The 21,111-nt window shown below is 49.3% G+C and overlaps 1 protein-coding gene across 1 annotated transcript in view; it reads right to left on the bottom strand.

Annotated features, from left to right (window-relative positions):
• Positions 1-8,531, bottom strand: part of Mlxip (MLX interacting protein) — a 61,144-nt gene extending 52,613 nt beyond the window's left edge. The window contains exon 1 of the mRNA XM_006970722.4: positions 7,996-8,531. Coding sequence (XP_006970784.3) covers positions 7,996-8,408 — 413 coding nt within the window. The 5' untranslated portion in view covers positions 8,409-8,531. The remainder of the gene's footprint in view (positions 1-7,995) is intronic.
• Between the last annotated feature and the right edge of the window lie 12,580 nt (positions 8,532-21,111).

Genomic DNA, 21,111 nt, shown 5'->3' with positions numbered 1-21,111 from the left:
CTGCCTTTATCTACCAAGCTGTCTCATCAGCCCCAGACATCTTTAAGGGCACTGTTAACCTGCCTATTGTACCACCCAAGGAGGCAACAATACAAACACCCCCTAACAAAGGCTCGTCCTGTTTCCCTCCACACCAGCATTCCCTAAAGCATCAATCCACACAGTTATCTTTAAAGAATGGAAAGGAAGAGCAGCAGGATTCAACAAAGGCAAGTTTATAAAGCTGGTTCCAGACTCTGGAGGATCCCTTCTCAAGTCAACGTCCAGTTCTTAGTCACAGAGTCTGTGGGAGAGGTGCTAGCAGACTCCAAGGGACTCAAGGGTGAAGACGGCAGGTTAGCCAGGACCACACCATCATCATCCACAAGACTGAATGACTCAAGTAAGAGTGGCGGCCTTCCAAAGGTCATTCACTGGAGGAAGGCTCAGACTGAAGGGAACACGGGGTTTAGCCAGTGGGGATAGGATTCTAAGCAGCCCAAGACACCCATCTTCCCATCTGGGTTCCCCGGCACCTTCATTTCCTCTACCATGGAATCCTAGGCTTTAGTAAGTGGATGAGTGGGGGCGTTTCCGTTCAAGAGACTTCCCCTGGTCTGAGGGTGAAGCTCATCAGTAGGCAAGCATTTAGAATGCGTAAGATCCCGGGAATAAGGGCTAGCAAGATGGTTCAGTGGATAAAGGGGTTTGCTGCCAAGCCCAAGGAGCTGAGTTCAGTCCCCAGGACCCACATGGTGGAAGGAGAGAACCTACTCCTCCAAGTCGGGGTCTGACAGTCGTGTCTGACCTCTGTAACTATGTTGCAGAGGAAGCAGTGACAGGCACATCCCTGGAGCTCACTGGCCAGCCTCTGAGTTCGGCCAGAAACCGTACCTCAAAAAACAAGGTGGGGCTGGGGAGGAATTTAGAAAGTAATAAGGGAGAGAGCAACCGAGGAAGATAATGGATACTAACCTCTGACCTCTGCATGTTTACATACACATGTACATGTGTAATTGCATGCACACACACAAATGCTACACATACATGTACACATACAAACAAATTCAATCCTTAACTTCCAGGTCCATACTTATTTGTTCATTTGTTTGTTTGTTTTTGAGGCAAGGTCTCCTGGCAACCAAGCTGCCTTGAAGTCAATGTACAGCCACCATGAGCTTGAGCTCCCATTTCCCAAGGGTGCTGGGTCTCCAGATGTCTACCCCATACCGTAACTCACTTGCCAAATGAGACATCCTCAGCTTTCTTTCCAAGTCTGTTAACTCTTCCTCACCCTTCTGTTGGGCTGGCAATTAACCAGTAGACGCTACTTAAAATGGAAATTTGGACCTGGACTAAGAGGAACAGAGGCTTCTCTTTAGGGGAGAGAATTCATGATTTCCAATAATTAACACAGGGGAGAAGGGATAAGCAGAGACTCTGATGTCAGCAAAACCATCCACACACTAGTTACGGACACAAACACATACACACTTGCCCTGGCGTGGACACGCCTCCCAATACTGCCCTTAAGTCAGACTCACTGTTATCACAGTCCTTCCATCTATCCTGTAACTAACTGCCCATTCCCTCGTCCCTGGTTTCTGAGTGATTTCACATTACTGTCTCTGTAGCCAAGGCCAGTGCATACTCTGTGACAGCGGGCACACCGTCTAGTGACTAAAGACTAGGAGAAAGAAAGAGAAGAAAAACAGCTTATCAGTGACGTGGGAGCAGAGCTGTAAAACTAAGCCATTTCTATAAACGACTCCTATTACCATGCCTATCCTAAGATTCCTCTGGAGCAGTGGTTCTCAACCTTCCTAATGCTGTGACCCTTTAATACAGTTCCTCACGGTGTGCTGACCCCCAAATAAAAGTATTTCCTTGCTACTTCATAACTGTGATTTTGCTACTGTTATGAATCGTGATATACACGAGGACCCACAGGTTGAGAACTGCTGCTCTGGTGGGCGCTGTAGCTCAGTTGGCAGAGCACTTGCCTAGTGCTTACATCCCAGGCTCGAAGCCCTGGGTTTGATCTCCAGTGCCACATACAAAACAAAACAGGTGGGGTGGCACAAACCTGCAATCTCAGCATGCAGAGGCGCAGGCAGAAGGGTTAGGTTCAGGACTGGGGATGGAGAGATGGCCCAGGAGATAAAGTGCTTGGTGGCCACTGTGAGGTCCTAGTGTGCTCTCCAGGACCTAAGCACAACAAAGGTCTGTAACAATCCCAGTACTCCTGGGGGGGGGGGGGTCGGGAAAATCCCCAGCAGCTCCAAAGCCGGCCAGCCTGGTGTAGTCAGTGGCAAACAAGAAACCCTGTCATAAACAAGATGGGCAGTGAGGGAGAGACTGACTGCCACATACAAACAACGGTACAAGTGCGCTGGCTGCCACACACACACACACATACATCAACACGTACACAAAACACCTGCATGTACACACACACACACACACACACACACACACACACACACACACAAAAGAAAAAAAAAAAAGAAAAGAAATGATAGTTCCTTTCCCCCCCTCAGCTACATGAGATCAAGGCCAGCCTGGTTTATATGAGACCTTGCCTCAAAGAGAAAAGATTTCTCTCCTGGACATCTAAATTTGTAGGACATGGTGGGCTAATTCTTTAGTCTTTGCTATTCCTCAAGTCCCGCACAGCTTTCCACCCTGGACCATGAACAATTACCACACAGGACACACACATGAGAGCTACATCCTGAAAACATACCCTAGATCCTACGAGTTTCTAATTTAAAGATCTCCAGGGCTGGCAAGATGGCTCAGAGGGTTAAAAAACTTTGACAATGTAGGAGGCAGAAAGATCTCAGCTCTTGAGTGGTTGCTATCTGACTGACACACACACACACACACACACACACACACACACACACACACACACACACAACTTAAATAGCCACTTGCCAAAAAAACTACTACTTATGCCTAAATACAAAAAAGGACCATGTTTAGGTCCAGCAAAACGGCTTTGCAGACAGAAGGTACTTGCTGCCAAGGCTGACAATCTGAGTTTGCTATCTGGGGTCTATACAACGGAAGGAGAAAACTTACAAGCTGCCCCCTGATCTCAACTTACACACATACATACTAAATAAATAGATGTAATAATTTTTTTTCAAAAGAGCACTGGCTACTCTCTGATATATACCAAAAGAAGTTACTAAAAAGAGAAGTGAAACCAAAACCAACCACAAAGAGCTACACACTAGATGTGCTCAGAGTGTGTATGGGGGGCGTACATGCATGGCATTCCTTAAAATGTTAAAAGGGCAAGAACCATGAACCATGTTCTACAGTGGGTAGCTCCACTCTAGGGCCTGGGAGAGACCCAGGCCAATCAAGAATGCTTCTCCATAGTATTAGTTGGCAGGCCTTTGAAAGCTTCACTGAAAGACTCCAATTAGACACATTGTTTTCTTCAGTTTATAGATGAGAAACTCCAGTCTTGACAGATGTCTAGGTGGTGGTGGTGTTTGTTTAGAAATAGGGTTGCCCTATCTCCCAAGCTAGCCTTGAACTCATGAAGTTTCTGCCTTAGCCTTCCATATATTGCGACTGACATTATGTACCATCAGTCTAGCTCAACCATCAGTTGACAGAGGACAGAGTTAAAATTCTACACTGCGGAGGACATCAAGATCATGATGGGAGGACGTGCAGAGATGACCCGCCACACTAGTGGAAGCCCATGAACTGTAGACTGGTGGCCGTGGAGCCCCCAGGGGACTGGACTAGGCCCTCTGGATATGGTTTGGCTCAAACTGTTTGGGGGGCACCCAGGCAGGGGGATCGGAATCCGTCCCTGGTGCATGGACAGGCTTCTGGAATCCAGTGCCTGTGGTGTGACACCTTGCACAGCCTTGGTACAATTGGAAGGGGCTTGGACCTGCTTAGGCTCAGTGTGCCAGACTCTGCTGACTCCCCATGGGAGACCTTGATTTGGGGGATGTGGGGTAGCTTGGGAGGGAGGGCTGGAGGGTGGGAGGAGAGAGGAGGGGTGTGTGTGGGTGATATGTCGAGTGAGTAGAAAAATGAAAAGAAAAAAAAATGAAATAAAATTCTACACTGTCCACCTTTTACACTCAATTTTATAAATCTCCCTTTGCCTGTAGTTTGCCAGGTACCAGACACAATCACAGACATCATCACAGCTAATCCTCATTTCCACCCTGCAGGGAAGTTTTATCCATTTCATTCTAGAGCAGTGACAGGCTGGCTTAGGAAAGGTAAGCCAGGCTGCTCTCGCCTGTCATCCATCACACAAGTTTGCCTTGAAGAGAGGCAATTTCTTTCCCAAGATGTCCTAGAAATTGATCGCATGTTTTAGAACCAAATGAAGACGCTTCCCCACAGGGCTACTTACCAGAGTGGGAAGGAAGGACATGAGTTTTTCAAAAGCCCTGAGGAAACTGGAATCCCCCCATCTTATGACCACTTACCAAGCAAACCAATGAACATATTCACAATCCCCAGGACCCCCAAACCTACTGCATCGCCAGAGTCTGCTCAGACCATTCAGCTACCTCTGTAATCCCAGCACTAGGGAGGCTGAGTCAGGAGGATTTCAGTGAGTTTCAGGCCAACCTGACCTACAAAACAAATCCAACTCCACTCCAAACAAAAACAAAAAACAAAACAAAAAAAGCCTTTGCTAGGTCCTGCTCATGATTCTTAGACCACCTCTCAGGATTGGGTGAAAAATAACAACTTCCTCTGCACTTGGTTCCTCCTCCAAAAAGCTGCTGAGCCTCATCTGGGAACAGCTGGGAGCAGCAGTTAACAGGAAACCAAACCAAACAAAACAAAAAAAAGCACAGAGTGTACCAGAGAGCTAGGCAGTAGAACCAAGAGCCCACGGAACAGGCTGGAAGCTGGAGTTAGAAAGAACCCAGGCCATAAACAGTCATGCAGAAGACCCAGCTGGCCTTCCTCCCAGGCCAAGCAGAAGAAACCTGGACACGAAGTGGAGGCTCTGAGCCTATGCAAGAGTAAGCCAGAGCAGTTCTGAACGATTTCCTCCCCCACTGGGAGCTCACTTCTCTGAAAGCAGCTGGTGGCCATGACAGGTAAGCTGACTTCAGAAACCCAGCTTCCTCTAGTTTCTCAGTTAATATGTACCGAATGTCCATACTGCCGATTAAACTCAGCAAAGGCCACATCAGCCTCAGACTTCATAGGAAGTTAAGAGCAGACGCCCATCCAGGAACCTTCGGTGGTAAACCTAGGTACTAGTACCAGACATGAGGCTAGGCTAGACCTGCGGAGTGGTAACAGAAGCAAGTGAGCCCAGAGGCTGGAGGGACCGAAGAGCAAGGTGAGCTGGTTACACCAAACTAGTAATACATTTTGCAATCAAGAAAATTAACTCAGTAGCCGGGCGGTGGTGGCGCACGCCTTTAATCCCAGCACTCGGGAGGCAGAGCCAGGCGGATCTCTGTGAGTTCGAGGCCAGCCTGGGCTACCAAGTGAGTTCCAGGAAAGGCGCAAAGCTACACAGAGAAACCCTGTCTCGAAAAACCAAAAAAAAAAAAAAAAAAGAAAATTAACTCAGTAATGGCCAGGTGCCAAAATATTTCTGAAAGAAAAGGGGAGGTGGAATTACTGTTGGTGTTATTTAATAATCCTTTAGGTCATCCAGATAGAGCGCAAAGGGAGACTGGCTTATTTTCCCTTGGCAGAGCTTACTAAGTGAGACCTTTCTAGCCCAAGCCTCCAATGGCTCAAGCAGCTTTCTTTCCCTATACATGGAGAAGTTTATATTAAAGTGAAAAAAAAAAAAAAAGAGGATTACGCTCTCTTAATAAAACTCATTCCTGTCTCCTGCCTCTGGTTTTGTTTGAAAAGCCTTTCTCAGAGAGTAGCTTATGCTGTAATCGAACTGAGTCTGATTCCAATACAGGCGCTCAATGTAAGAGCCTGAAGCTGCCCAGGACTCCAACTCCACTGTCTGTTTAAAAACAGACTATCTTCACAGGCTCAGTGCCAGCTCATACTGGCAGGGTCTAAGAACCAGAGCCAAGACTGACCAATGTGCCATGTGAGGGTGCTAGACGGAAGAGCTAGGCCACAGGAGTAAGCCATCAGGGAAACCTCCACAAGAGGAAATGGGGTGAGGGTACATTTCAGAGACACAACAAAGGAACAAGTTGACTAATCATTTATTCCAGAGGGGAAAATGCCATCCAGAGCCAACTATCTACTATTTTAACTTCAGGCAATTGAGTAATGCTTTTAATTTGGATTTATCAGGGCTCATTATCTATCTCCCTGAGAGGGGAGGGGGAAGGAGAGGGGGGAGGGAGGAAAGGGGGGAGGGTTGCTTGAAGACCAGCCTCCTGAAGCATGCATGACCAGTCTCAAAAACCAAAACAATAATAAACACCATAACGTGTGATATTTATGTATGAAAATGTGATACGAAACCTACTATTTTGCAGGCTAGCTTTAAAAATTAATTCAAAAGCAAAACCAAAACTGGGCTGGCCACGGCAGCACATGCCTATTATCACAGCCCTTGGGAGGCCAAAGCAGAAGGGATCCTGCAAGATCGAGGCCAGCCTAGGTCATAGAGTGAGTTCCTGGATACACGGGTCTCAAGATAACACAAAGAGGACTAGGAATATTCCTACTCCTCCTTCCCCGGTCTCTAGAGTCGCCTGGGAAACTTCTCCCACGCTGCCAGCTGTGTAGGGCTCACAAAGCCCAAGCTAGTACAGTTACTAAAGCAAGAAGCCCCATCCGCAAGGATCCCAACAGAAGCTACAACACCACACTGGGCAGCTCCCGCCACTAGCAGGGATTCAGAGAAGGCCTGTGGCTGAGGGAGAAAGACTACCCGAACTGAATGCCTAACAGACACACTGGCAAAGAGGGAGAGGGTGGAAAGAAAGGTTAACCCTCCCGGGAAAGGCATGTCTGTGACTTTGAAAACAAGAGATCTTTATCCAAAGCCCAATCCCCGTTTCAGGACAGTGTCTGGGATGTCAGACTTACAAACAGACATCTCAAACATACATCATTTTAGGGCCAACCAGAAAACCCTCGAGCTAGACCTGGGCATGGGAGGCATAGGTTTGTGATCCCAGAACTTGGAGAAGTGGAGGCAGGAAGGTCAGGAGGAGTTCAAGACCAGCCTGTGCTACAAAACCAAGTTTGAGAGGCGCCTGGGCTACATGAGACCCTGGCTCAGAAAGAAAAAAGAAAAGAGAAGAGAAGAGAAGAGAAAAGAAAAGAAAAACCTTCCAACTTGCCAGGGAAATGGACTGCACCTCCAGCAGTCAGAACTACAAGTCCTTCTAAAGTGCATCAAGGAGCCCTGCCTCAGAACTTCCCAGTACAAGAGCTGGGAGAGAACGAACCCACGGACAATCAGGAAAAGTCGCTAACATTTAAGGAGTGCCAAAGACACACTCCACCTATCTCAATCCACCCCTGGCACAGCCCTCTGGAGGTCGATACCACCATCACCCCCTCTTCATAAACGAGGAAATAGGCTCCGAGGCGTTACACAATCCTTAGATAGTGGCAGCCAGCGCCCTAAAACACCCTGGACAGGTGATCTTAACCGTTGGGTGGTGCTGGAAACACACAAAGCAGTGGAGGGAAGGGGTCCACGGAGCCAGGTAAAACAACAGCACGCCAACTCTAGCTGCACCTAATTCTTGTCCAAAACCGGACCCACGGGCATCAGAGGAGGGGAGGGCCTGGATGGGGAACCGAAGCCGGAAGAACCCAGACACTGCTGACTGGGGTTACAGGCCAGAACCCCGGCGCCTCTCCCAACGGGGGGTGGAGGGGAGAGACCCCAGACCCACAAATCCTCCTAGAAGCAGCCCCCGAAGGGACAGCGTGACGCTTAAACGGCCACGATGGTTTTGTCAGAGAGAAGCTGGAGGGAGGATGGGGGGCGCGGGAGGCGGGGAAGGGGGGAGCTCGGCCAGGTCCGGGAGCGGGGAGGGGGGCGTCACCGGGTCCCCCTACCTGTAGGCCAGGGTCATGCACTCGAAGAGCTTGGTGAGCGAAGCATCAATGGACAGGTGGCAGGAGCTGGTCTTGCCGAAACTATAGGTCTGGCACGTCTGCTTGTTGACCGTGTCGAAATCGTAGCCCTTCTTGGGCGGGTGCTCGCGGTGCGGGGAGGACACCATGAAGTGGCCGCTGTGGATGATCTGCTGGCGGCGCGGAGGCTCCTCGCGGCCCGGCCCGGCCCGGGGCGGCAACAGTGCGGCGCTCGCGGGGGCCCGGGCCGCGGGGGCCACGCCGGAGGCGGGCGGCGGGGACGGCTCGTCGGTGTCCGAGTCGTCGTCGTCCTCCGGCACCTGAGGCTTGAGCAGCCCCGAGCGGCCCCGACTGCGGGGCCGGCGCGGAGAACACATGAAAACGTCGGCAGCCATGAAGAGAGCCTGGTCCGGGGCATCCCCCGGGAGCCGGGACGACGTGGAGCCGGGAGGCTGCGGGGACCGAGTGGAGGGGGAAGCGGAGGTGAGGGGGGGGGGGGGGAAGAAGAAGCCGGCCGCGGCCCGGCCCTCGCGCAGACTGCCCGGGAACGCGCGGCCCGAGGGGGAGGGAGGGCGCCGGCCCCCTCGTGATGTCATGGCCCGTCTCAGCCAATCAGAGGCCGGCGTCTCCCTCTTAAAGGCGCAGGGGAACCTTTCCTTATCTAGGCGGACAAAAAAAAAAAAAAAAAGCCGGAGGCCACGCCTCCCTGGCCCGGCCCCTGGCTGTCCTCTCTCCCCCTCCGGGCGGGCTCCGGAGCGGAGGGACGGGAAAGCCAGGCCGCCGCGCCCCTCCCAGGGTCCGGGAGCGGGGAGGTATTGGCTCTCCCCTCGGTCGGTCTCGCCCCAGCCCCTGCCCCGCCTCCGCCACGCCCGGAGCTCGGGGATCGCCCCGAGGCCTCCCTGCTGGCACTCCACGTGGTGGGTAGGGGTGGGGCTCCGTCGTCCCCCCCTCCCTCTCTGGCCTGCTTTCTCTCTCCATACCCGGAACTGAGTCCTCCAAAGCCTTCCTGATTTTGTACAAGGCGTTAAGACTCCCGTTCCCATTTTGTGGATGCGAAGGTTGAGTCGCCTGGACTCTTAAGGGATGTGCCTAAGGTTCCGACCGGGAGGAGCATGGCTCACGGAGTCCTCCCCTCCATCCTTAAGGGGCGGAAACTGGCTCTCCCGGGTTAAGGCAGGTCCCCTGGGCATCGCCGTCGAGTCCTGCTGTGGCCCACAGCAGTCTGCCTCCAGACCCAGCAACTTCAGCTATAAATCAAAATACTGTCGCTATTGTTTTGAAGTTTGGCCCAGAGACCAAATTCCTAAAGGGGAAGTTCTGGGCTTTCTTGACAGCCATTCCTATGCCTCAGAAAGTTGTATCAAATCTAAAAATAGCAATGAGCCAGTCATGGTAACGCATGCGCACGCCAGCAATCCCAGCTGGAGGGAAGCAGAGGCGGGAGGATCAGAAGTTCCCGAAATCCTAGGTTAGCTTGGACTACATGAGACCCTGTCTCAAATTAAAAAAAAAAAAAAAAAAAAGTTTTGTTGTTTTTGTTTTGTTTTAAATGAAGTCCAGTGAGATGGTTCAGCAACCCTAGTTCCAGCTCGGGGACCCACATGATAGAAAAGGACTCCAGCAAACGGTCCTCTGACCTCCATACTGTGGCATCCGTGCCTCCCACAATAAATAAATATTTTTTTTAAAAAGACTTTTTTAGACAGGTAGGTCCTTTTGTAGACCAGGCTAGCCTCGAACTCAAAGATCCGCCTGCCTCTGCCTCCCGAAATTTTTTTTTTTTTTTTAATAAAGAATAAGGCCAGTATCTTAGCACTCAGGAGGATCAATCCAAGTTCAAGGGCAACCTGGTCTATACAGGGCGTTCCATGCCAGCCAGGACTACATATAGAAAGATCCACCTTTAAAAAAAAGTGGAAGCTGGAAGATTATAAGAGAGGAGAGGTCCAGGATGTCTTCGGTATATAAGAGGGAAGCTACACCCATGAAATCCCCATGACCTAAACAAGACCTACAAAACGGTGACACCAATTGAAATACCAACATGGATTGGGGAAATATCACAAGGCCTCTCTCCTAAATGAAGAGTTAAGATAATTAATGGCCGCTGAGAGAGAGAGAGAAAACCAATCTTCTACAGAGAGAAGAAAGAAGGGTTATCTAAATAGTCACCACTAAATACACAGAGCAACACTAAATGGACTCAGCAGGCTATATTTATATATGCATATGTGTGCCTACATGTTTAAAAATAATAATTAAAGAAGAGGGGTCATATTTCAGAGGGAGTGAGAAGCCAAGAGAGGAGTTAGAGCGAGGAGAGGGTGGAGTGTAAATGATGTAAATGCAGTTCTCATGTGTGATATTATATTTAAAAGTGTAAAAATCAGGCATCATGGTGCCTTTAGTCCCAGCACTTGGGGGGCAGAGGCAGGTGGATCCATGTGAGTTGAAGGCCAGCCTGGTCTCCAGAGTGAGTTCCAGGACAGCCAAGGCTACAGAGAGAAACCCTGTCTCTAAAAAAGAAAACAAAACAAAAATACCCATGTATCTCACAACCATGTATAATGGGATTCAATGCCCTCTTCTGGCCTGCAGGCATTCATGCAGACAGAGCTCTCAGATAGGTAGATAGATAGATAGATAGATAGATAGATAGATAGATAGATAGATAGATAGATGGACAGGTAGGTAGATAGATAGATGGATGGATGCATGCATGCATGCATACACACACATACAGTAAGAAGCAAACAACAAAACCAAAAACCTGAAAACCATAGTTGGGTTATGGCTGGCACAGGTAGCCCCCAGCTACTAGGAACACTGAGGCAGGAGTTCAAGACTAGCCTAGACACCAGGGACAGTGGCGCACACCTTTAATTTCAGCACTTAAGAAGCAGAAGCAAGCCGGGCGTGGTGGCGCACGCCTTTAATCCCAGCACTCGGGAGGCAGAGGCAGGCGGATCTTTGTGAGTTCGAGGCCAGCCTGGGCTACCAAGCGAGCTCCAGGAAAGGCGCAAAGCTACACAGAGAAACCCTGTCTCGAAAAACCAAAAAAAAAAAAAAAAAAAAAAAAGAAGCAGAAGCAGGCGGGTCTCTTGGAGTTCCAGGCCAGCCCTGTGTACATAGTGAGTTCTAGGTCAGCCAGAGCTACACAATGAGACCCTGTCTCAATGAATAAATAAATGATTCGATATTTTCTATATTGCCCAGGTCTCTCAGGGTTTCTGGTCCTGTGATAAACACTGTGACCAAAAGCAACGTGGGGAGGAAAGGGTTTCTTTCAGCTTACAGTTCCACAGCACAGTCCATCACCGAGGAACATCAGGGTAGGAACTCCAACAGGGCAGGAGTTTTTGCAGAGGCCATAGTAGAGAAGTACTGTTTATGGGCTTGATCTCTCCTGGCTTGATCAGCCTGCTTTCTTATAGCACCCAGGACCACCCTCCCAGGGGTGGCCCCACCCACAGTGAGCTGGACCCTCCCACATCAATCAACAATCAAGAAAATGCACCCCAGGCTTGCACACGGCCAATCTAGTGGAGTGTTTTCACAACTGAGGCTCTCTCTTCCACCATGACCTCGCTTGTGTCAAGTTGACATAAAACTAGCCCGCACACCAGGCTACTCGTGAACTCCTGGTCACAGATGAGCCTCCTGCCTCAGCCTTCTTAGCAGGTGGGGACTGGCTATGGCAGCCACATTAGTTTGCCCGCTTTGTCTTTACATTTCTAAAAATAATTTCATACATCAGTCCACAGGCACCTGTACTCGTGTGCATATACCCACATGTAGACACACACATAATTAAAAATGAGAAGGTGGCCGGGCGGTGGTGGCGCATGCCTTTAATCCCAGCACTTGGGAGGCAGAGGCAGGCGGATCTCTGTGAGTTCGAGGCCAGCCTGGGCTACAGAGTGAGATCCAGGACAGGCACCAAAACTACACAGAGAAACCCTGTCTTGAACAACAACAAAAAGAGAGAGAGAGAGAGAGAGAGAGAGAGAGAGAGAGAGAGAGAGAGAGAGAGAGAAGGATAAAGCTTTAAAGATGTTATCCTAAGGATGTATGTATAAGTAATGCCACATTGTCACAGGCATTTACAAGCTGCTTTTGGTAAAAAATAAAATAAATAAGAAAGCATCGACTCTTCACTTTGGCCCAACTAGAAGTATGATGAAAGCTTAGTGTCTCTGCCTCTATTCCATGTCTGCTCGACACTGCAGAGGCACTTTAATCACTAAGGGTTGTCTGCCGACCTAACCTACCTCACCCCTCTTCAAGCCTGAAGACACAAAAATAAGTCATTTTCCTAAAAGGCGGTCACCTTGGGTTCCAGAACAAAGCTTCCGGTGACAGCATCTCCCCCCTGTACCCACCCAACCCACTCTAAAACATCCAAGTAGTCCAGGATGGGGAGGCTACACCCGGGAGCAGGTCTTCTTATTGGCCCCCACTGGTGACGGCCGTTGTAACATCCTCTTCAGGCCCCCTAACAGAACCTGACCCCGAGCGGGACTATTTAACTAGGCAGGGCTTTTGCCCGCTGCTCCAGTTATTCTATCTGAAGCTCATATAAGCGCTAGAGAGATGGCTCAGCAGTTTAGAGTACTTGGCTTGCGGAGAGCCTGGGTTCGATTCCCAGCACCCACACAGCGGCTCATGGCCACCCCTGACTGCAGTTCCAGGGGATTTGGTGCCTCTTCTGACCCCGCAGGCACCAGGTACGAATATGCTTCACTTACATCCATGTAGGCAAAACATTCATGCACACGAAAATAAATAAATCTAAATTTTTCTTTTGGTTTTTTCAAGACAGGGTTTCTTTGTGTAGCTCTGGCTGTAACCTGGAACTCTGTAAATCAGGCTGGTCTCAAATTCAAAGGTCTGCCTGTCTCTGCCTCCCCAGGGCTGGGGTTAAAGGTGTGCGCCACTACTGCCCAGCCCCCCCCCCCAAAAAAAAAATTTTTTTTAAAGCTCATATTAAGTATTATGAAGACTGGCTTGGGGTCACTGAAGCACTTCACACTGTGGTCACATGGAGTTAATTTCCTCTCTGTCTCTCACCATTATTCTCTTTAGTTAGCATATTGGGACAGGTGGCAGAGCACAGCCTGTGGGGGCTGCTAGAGGCCTGCTCTTGCTCTAAGTGCCAGGGGTAGCATCCTTTATACCACAGAGCTCTAGAACAATGCCATGTCTAGAGGTGGGAACGTCTCTAACATGTTACAGTAAATTATAAAATGGAACGCTGAATTTTTTATATATTTTTATTTTATAATTAACTTGATTTCACGTATCAGCCACAGATTCCCCTGTCCTCCTTCTCCCACCCCCCCCAGCCCTCCCCCCAATCCACCCCCCCATTCCCACCTCCTCCAGGGCAAGGTCTCCCCTGGGGAGTCAGCCCAGCCTGGTAGACTCAGCTGAGGCAGGTCCAGTCCCCTCCTCCCTACACCAAGGCTGAGCAAAGTCCCAGCATAGGCCCCAGGCTCCAAAAAGCCAGCCCATGCACCAAGGACAGGTCCTGGCCCCACTGCCTAGGGGCCTCCCAAACAGTTCAAGCTAATCAACTGTCTCACTTATCCAGAGGGCGTGGTCCAGTTCCATGGGGGCTCCTCAGCCATTGGTTCACAGTTCATGAGTTTCCACTAGTTTGGCTATTTGTCCCTGTGATTTTTCCAATCATGGTCTCAGTATCTCTCGCTCATATAATCCCTCCTCTCTCTCGATGATTGGGCTCCCGGAGCTCCACCTAGGGCTCAGTTGTGGATCTCTGCATCTGCTTCCATCAGACACTGGATGAGAGTTCTATCATGACAGCCAGGGTGTTCGGCCATCTGATCACCAGAGCAGGTCAGTTCAGGCACTCTCTCCACCACTGAAGCAAAGGATAACCAGACTGCAACTCACAACTCCAGGGAGGCTACCTAGTAAAGACCCTGAGAAAGTCACAGGGATCGCCCCACAACAGAGAAATGGATGAGATCTACATGAGCAAACTGGGGGTGGGGGTGGGGTAATGGAGGGCAAGGGTGGGGGGGGAAGAGAGCTTAGGGGAGTGGGAGGTACCAGCTGGATCAGGAGCAGAGTGGGAGAACAGGGAGGAAGATACCATGATGAATGAAGACCCCAGGGGAATAGGAAGAAGCAGAGTGCTAGAGAGGCCCCCGGAACACTGCATATTAAATGTTATAAAAAGTATAATTACGGATAAGGAATGCTAGTCTTAGCCTCTTCTGTAATCCCAGCACTCTGGAAATGGAGGTGGGAGGGTCAGTCATTCATGGGCAGCCTGAGCTAAAAATTGAGTTCTGAACCTGCCTGGGCAACAAGATACCTTGACAAGAGAAGGAAGAGGTGGGGGTGGGGGGCCAGGAGAAAGAAAGAGAGGAGGAAATAAAAACAAAAGGTAAAGACACTTGCCTAACAAGCCTAACTGATTAACTGAGTTTGATCCCTGGACCCCACATAAAGGTAGGAGGAAAGAACCGACCTCCGAATGTTGCACTCTGACCTCCAAATGTTGCACTCTGACCTCCAAATGTTGCACTCTGACCTCCAAATATTGCACTCTGACCTCTGAATGCACACTGGAGCATGTGTGCCCACCCTTACATGTGCGCCTGCGCAGCGCCCGAGCCGCTAATAATAAAGTTAAGTATCATTTTTTGTTCTGTTTGCTTGTTTGTAACATAGTCTCACCATGTAGCCCTGGCTGGCCTGGAACTCACTATGTAGAGCAGGCTAGCTCTCAACCCACAGAGATCCGCCTGCCTCTGCCTCCCGAGTGCCTAAAAGAAAGAAAAGGAAATGCCAATCTGAAGGAGGTGATTCTTCAAACGCGTTTCCCTCTTCCCAGGTGTGTCAACATGACAACCGAGACGAGCTGTCACAAGTCTACCACTTGTCAATTTGATACATGACATGTCGCTGTTAAGCCCTCACTCTCTGTCTATCCCGCCCTCCCCCACCCCTCTCTGCTCTGCCCCGGCTTCTCTCCTGGCCAGGTCCAGTCTCCTGGCCATGTTCAGTCTACGACTTTCTCTCCCCACTTTGGACTCTTCCAGATGCCTCTGGATGTTCGCTCTCTACAACCTTCCGCTCAGCCACACCATGGAGCCATCATGTCGTCACCTTATACGCCACTGTCTTTGGCAGTCATTCCTGGCATCTCCAGTCCTCTGAGGCAGGTCTCCACTAAAACAGGGGCTTTTCCCTCACCAGTGGTCCCTTCTGGCCTCTGCAGGCTCCAGCCACGTCCCATGGCGCCAAGCCTCAGCTGCTCTCCAGGACCCCTTCAGCCTCAGCCTCCATGTGCTGCCCAAACCATTATTATCATCTGGGAGACCCCACACATGACCAAGTTCAGCTGCCAGCTTGAGATGCAGCCTTGATCCCTCTGGACCACACCTTCTGTGCTGTGAACCTGAAGAAATACTTCACAGATCTCATCTCCACGAGGCTGGTCTCTCAGTAACGACAAGCTGATTTTTTCAGCCCCAACAAACCAGTATCCATTGTGCCAGTAAAACAAAACGAAACAAAACAATTCACTCTCACAGATTCCTGATTAAAAATATCACATAAACAGTTCTGATATTGTCTTCGCTTCCCTCTGAAACTTCACAAGCCAGGCCTCTGTTATCCCCAATTCTCTCAACATCATCCAACCTCCCACAATGGCTCACTCACCTCTGAGCACTCAATGACTTTTTCAACCTAAAGCTCCAAAATCGTCCAGCTTCCTCTCACAAAATAGCCCAAGGCATAGAAGCCACATGGTTAGGTCCATCACAGCAGTGCGCCATGCTCTCTGTACCCATTTCTTTCTGGTTTCTCTTGCTGTGATAAAGTGCTTAGGGAGGAAAGGGCTTATTTGGCGTAAAGGTTACTGTCCATTGAGGGACGCCGAGGCACAAACCAGAAGGCAGGAGCTGAAACAGAGCCAATGGAGGAACACTGCTTACTGGCTTGCTTCCCCTGGCTTCCCCCCCGCCCCCCAGACAGGGTTTCTCTGTGTAGCTTTGGCTATCCTGCAGCTAGCTCCGTAGCCCAGGCTGGCCTTGAACTCGCAGCGATCTGCCTGCCGCTGCCTCCCGAGTGCTGGGTTTAAAGGGATGCGCCACCGCCGCCCGGCTCAGCAACCTTTCTGATACAGCCAAGGGCTGCCTGCTGAGGGATGATACCTTCCTTCCATCGTGGGCTGGACCCTCCTACACCAGTTAGCTGTCAAGAAAATGCCCTACAGACGTGCCCGCAGGCCAATCTGATAGGGACAATTCCTTAACTGAGATTCCTGCTTTGTAAGTGTGTGGAGATGGACAACCAAGATTGGATATCACAAGCAGACTGCTTTCTTAACCCCGGAGCCATTTCCCCAGCCCCTCACTTTTTTTTTTTTTTCTTCCAAGATGAGGTTTTGGCGCTGGAGAGATGGTTCCGTGGTTAAGAGCGTTGGCTGCTCTTCTAAAGGATCTGGGTTCAATTCCCAGCACCTACACAGTGGTTCACAACTGTCTGTCACTCCAGTTCCAGGAGATCTGATATCCTCTTCTGAACTTCACAGGTACCAGTCATATATTTGGTACACAGACATGCAGACAAAACATACAAACACGTAAAATAAAAGAAATCTTTAAAAAAAAGGGGGGGGTTGTTGTTGGTTATTTCTGCTCTTTTGAGGGGCCTGCCACCCAGCTCCCAAAGAAATCACACACAAAGGCTTATTCTTAATTATAAATGTCTGGCCTTAGCTTGGTTTGTTGCTAGCCAGCTTTTCTTAAATTATCCCATCTAGCTTTTGCCTTTGGGCTTTTACCTTTTTCTATTTCTGTATACTTTTCATTATTTCTTACTCCGTGGCTTGCTGTGTAGCTGGGTGACTGGCCCCTGGAGTCCTTCCTCTCTTGTTCCTTCTATTCTCCTCCCAGATTTCTCCTTTTATTTATCCTCTCTGCCTGCCAGCCCCGCCTATCCTTTCTCTTGCCTTGTTATTGGCCGTTCAGCTCTTTATTAGCCCATCAGGTGTTTTAGACAGGCACAGTAACACAGCTTCACAGAGATAAACAAATGCAACATAAACAAAAGTAACACACCTTAAAATAATACTCCCCATCAGGCGGTCTCATGTGACAGAGGCTGGTCTCAAACTTCTGATCTTCCTCTCTCCAACTCCTGAGTGCTGGGTTTACAGAAACCACCTTGTATACCCTTTGCAGTAGCTTTCTAAATTTAATACTGTCGGTCCAAAGGAAACACCAAATTCCCCCAAAAGACAGAAGGGACAAATGACCATCTCTGGTGCTCATCAGCATACCAAAGCTCATGCTGGCTTCTGGGTCCCCTCAGTGCCACAAGGACCTGTTACACATTTCACAGTCCATGCCAGCATCCTAGTTCTCACCTCCTCCTCTACCCTAAACCCCCCCAGCTCATGGGCTTCCCTCCCCTCAGCTGCTCAGGGCTTCCCTCCCCACAGCTGCTCATTCTCCTTAAAATCCTGCTATGCTCTGTCTGTCTCCACCTCATCTCGTCCAGTCGCCCTCCTCATCTCTCGTTCTTTGTCTCCCTCTCTCCCTCTCTCTATGTCCCCCCCTTCTCTCTCTCTGTCTCCCTCTCCTTCTGTTCCTCTTTCTCCCCCCTACCCCACCCCCCCTGCCCACCACTCTTTCTGCTCTGCTCCTGCTTTTCTCAAGGCCAGGTCCAGTCTCTGGTCCATGTTCAGTCTATTTGTTTCTCTCTCTTTCCAGATGCCTCTGGCTGTTCTCTCTCTTAGATCTACAATAAAAACCTTCCCCTTAACCGTACCACGGAGTGGTCATGTTATTGTCAATTTATATAAGAATGGTGCAGTACAACTTCATTTTCTTTTCTTTCTTTTTTGTTTTTGTGACAGGGTCTCACTATTTAGCCTTGGCTGGCCCAGAACTCACTCTGTAGACCAGGCTGTCTTCAAACACACAGAAATCCACCTGCCTCTACCTCCTGAATGCTGGGATTAAAGGCGTGTGCCCCCACACTTGGCCTCTTTTCTTTCATCGATCCTTCTTTTTTTTTTTTTTTGAGATGAGTCTTGCTATGTAGCCCAAGCTGGCCTGGGAACTCACTCTTTTTCTTTTTTCAATGTTTATTTATTTTATTTTATGTGCATTGGTGTTTCACCTGCATATATGTCTGTGTGAGGGTGTCAGTTCCCCTGGAACTGGAGTTACAAACAGGTGTAAACTGCCATGTGGATGCTGGGGATTGAACCTGGGCCCTCTGGAAGAGCAGCCAGTGCTCTTAACCACTGAGCCATCTCTCCAGTCCCTGGAACTCACTCCTCACCAGCCTGTCTTCAAACTAGCTTCAAACCCACAGAGATTCCCCAGGCCTATGCACTAATTTATATCACTTTGTAGTAGGACTTTTTTTTTTTTTTTTTTTTGGTTTTTTCGAGACAGGGTTTCTCTGTGTAGCTTTGCGCCTTTCCTGGAACTCACTTGGTAGCCCAGGCTGGCCTCGAACTCACAGAGATCCGCCTGGCTCTGCCTCCCGAGTGCTGGGATTAAAGGCGTGCGCCACCACCGCCCGGCATTGTAGTCAGACTTTTCTTTGGGCCATCAACCAGCTCCAGCTCCCAAATAAAGACATGGAGACTTGTTATTAATTACAAATGCTCAGCCTTCCTTACTAGCTCTTTTAACTTAACCTGTTTCTGTTCATCTATGTTTTGTCTCGGGGCTTTTTACCTTTCTTTCCCTCTGTATGTCCTACTTTCCTGCTTTCTCCTTCTGCTTCCTCCATATCTGTCTGGCCCCTGGTGTCTCCTTTTCTTTCTTCCTCTTTTTTTGAGCCTAAATTCCTCCTCTTACTTACTCTCCCTGTCCAGAAGTTCCACCTATACCTCCTCCCTTACTATTGGCTGTTCAGCTTTTTATTAGACCAATCAGGTGCTTTAGGCAGGCAAAGCAACACATCTTTACATACTTAAACAAAAGCAACACATCTTTACATAGTTAAACAAATATTCCACAACATCGCTTGTAAAGTGATGTGGGGTGTGAATGGAAAGAGGGTGTGGGGATATGGTTCAGTGGTAGAGAGCACTTGCCTAACACACACAAAGTCCTAGACTCAATCCCCAATACGAATATATAAATACATGCCAACATTTACTCAGCCTGGCATTTATCTGTAATCCTAATACTCAGGAGGTTAAGGATTACCATGTGTTTGTGGCCAGCCTGGGCAACATAGTTACTTCCAAGCCAGTTTGGTCTACAGAGACCCTACTCCTGGCATTGTGGTGGCACCTGCATGCCACCCTAATACTTGGGAGGCAGAGACAGGAGGACTGGGAATGCAAGGCCATCCTTGGCAAAACGGTGTGTTCCAAGTTCCATGAGATAGTGTCTCAACAACAACAAACGGAAGGAAAGTTGATTTGGACTCATGGTTTGAAGGGACACGGTTCATCATGGCAGGAAGGTGTGGTGGTAGGCACATGAGGAGGACCACACTGCCTCTGAAGTCAGGAAATAGCAATACCTAGTGTTCATCTTTTCTTTTTTCTCTTGGCCAGTCTGGATCCTCCGTCTATGAGACGATGCCACCCACATTCAGAATGCTTTTCTCCCCCTCAAACTTCTCCAAACTTCCCTCTCAGACAGCCAGAGGGGTGTGCTTCTAGAAGGTTCCAAATACAGCTAGGTGGACAGTGAAGACTGACTATCACACCCGCTTCCCGGTCCTTTACTTTCTTCTCTCCCTGGTGTCTCCAAGTCCAAAGACCAGGAGACTGGCCACCTCCTTCTGGGAATGTCACTTTGTGGCACTTGGGTCTGGCATTCCTCCACTTTGTAAAATTCACATCTTTGGGCTGGAGAGATGGCTCAGTGGTTAAGAGCACTGGCTGCTCTTCCAAAGGTCCTGAGTTCAATTCCCAGCAACCACATGGTGGCTCACAGCCATCTGTAATGAGATCTGGCGCCCTCTTCTGGCCTGCAGGGACACATGCAGGCAGAATACTGTATACATAACAAATAAATCTTTAAAAAAAAATCACCTCTTCTTTTCTTTCTCTCTCTTAAGACGTTATTTATTTTTATGTAGGTGTGGGTGTGAGTGCCCAGGCATCTGCATGGAGATTAGGGGACAACATGGAGTCAGGTTTCTCCTTCCAGCATGTGGGGTCTGGGGACTGAACTCAGCTTGGCAGAGCTGGTTGGCTACAACTGCACGTACTCACTGAACTATCTCGAGGAACCAGCCTGCCTTCCTTCCTTCCTTCCTCCCTCCCTCCCTCTCTCCCTCTCCCTCCCTCCCTCCCTTTCTTCTTTTCTTTCTTTCTTTCTTTCTTTCTTTCTTTTTTTTTTTTTTTTAAGATTTACTTACCTATTTATGTGTCTGTGTGTGGGTATGTGCACACGGGTGGATATGTCCACAAAGGCTCTGAAACTGGAGTTGCAGAAGTTTGTGAGCTGCCCTGTGGGTGCTGGAAATTGAATCCAGGTCCTCTGCAAGAGCAGCCAGTGCTCTTGATCATCGCTGAACCATGGCTCCAGCCCTCCCCCACCTTTTATTCTGTTTTTGTTTTAAAACATGCTCTATTTAGCCCTGGCTTCCCTGGAGCTTGCTATGAAGACCATACTGGTCTCGAACTCACAGAGTTACACCTGCTTATACCTCTAAAGGGCTGGGATTAAAAGCATGGGCTATTATGCCCAGCCATTATATGCTCTTAACCACTGAGCTGTCTCTCAGGCCCTTTCTGTGGGTTATTTTTGGTGAAATTTGTGATAAGGTATCGAGTACCGGATCATTATTTTTGTACACAGATTATTTCAGCATCACTTATTAGACGTTCCCAACCACCGCCAACAATATCAGCATTCTCCAGGTTCCTGGTCTTTAGAGGACCTTCTGATCCTGCTTTGTAATCGAGTCACCTGCTGGATGAACCCCCGCAACCTAGCAGCTGGGGCTTCTTACAGTTCTTTGCTGGCAGAGGATTTGTTTTTGGGTCTTTTACGTCTCTCTCTTCCTGAAATCTCCGTAGCAAACCATGAAAGGGCAGGGGTGGCCTTGTGGTCTGGCAGCATCCCTTCGAAA

This window comes from Peromyscus maniculatus, chromosome 23, assembly GCF_049852395.1.
Source record: "Peromyscus maniculatus bairdii isolate BWxNUB_F1_BW_parent chromosome 23, HU_Pman_BW_mat_3.1, whole genome shotgun sequence".
NCBI lineage: Eukaryota > Metazoa > Chordata > Mammalia > Rodentia > Cricetidae > Peromyscus > Peromyscus maniculatus.
The sequence above is the reverse complement of the archived record's forward strand: the minus strand, read 5'-3'. Positions and strand labels throughout refer to the sequence as shown.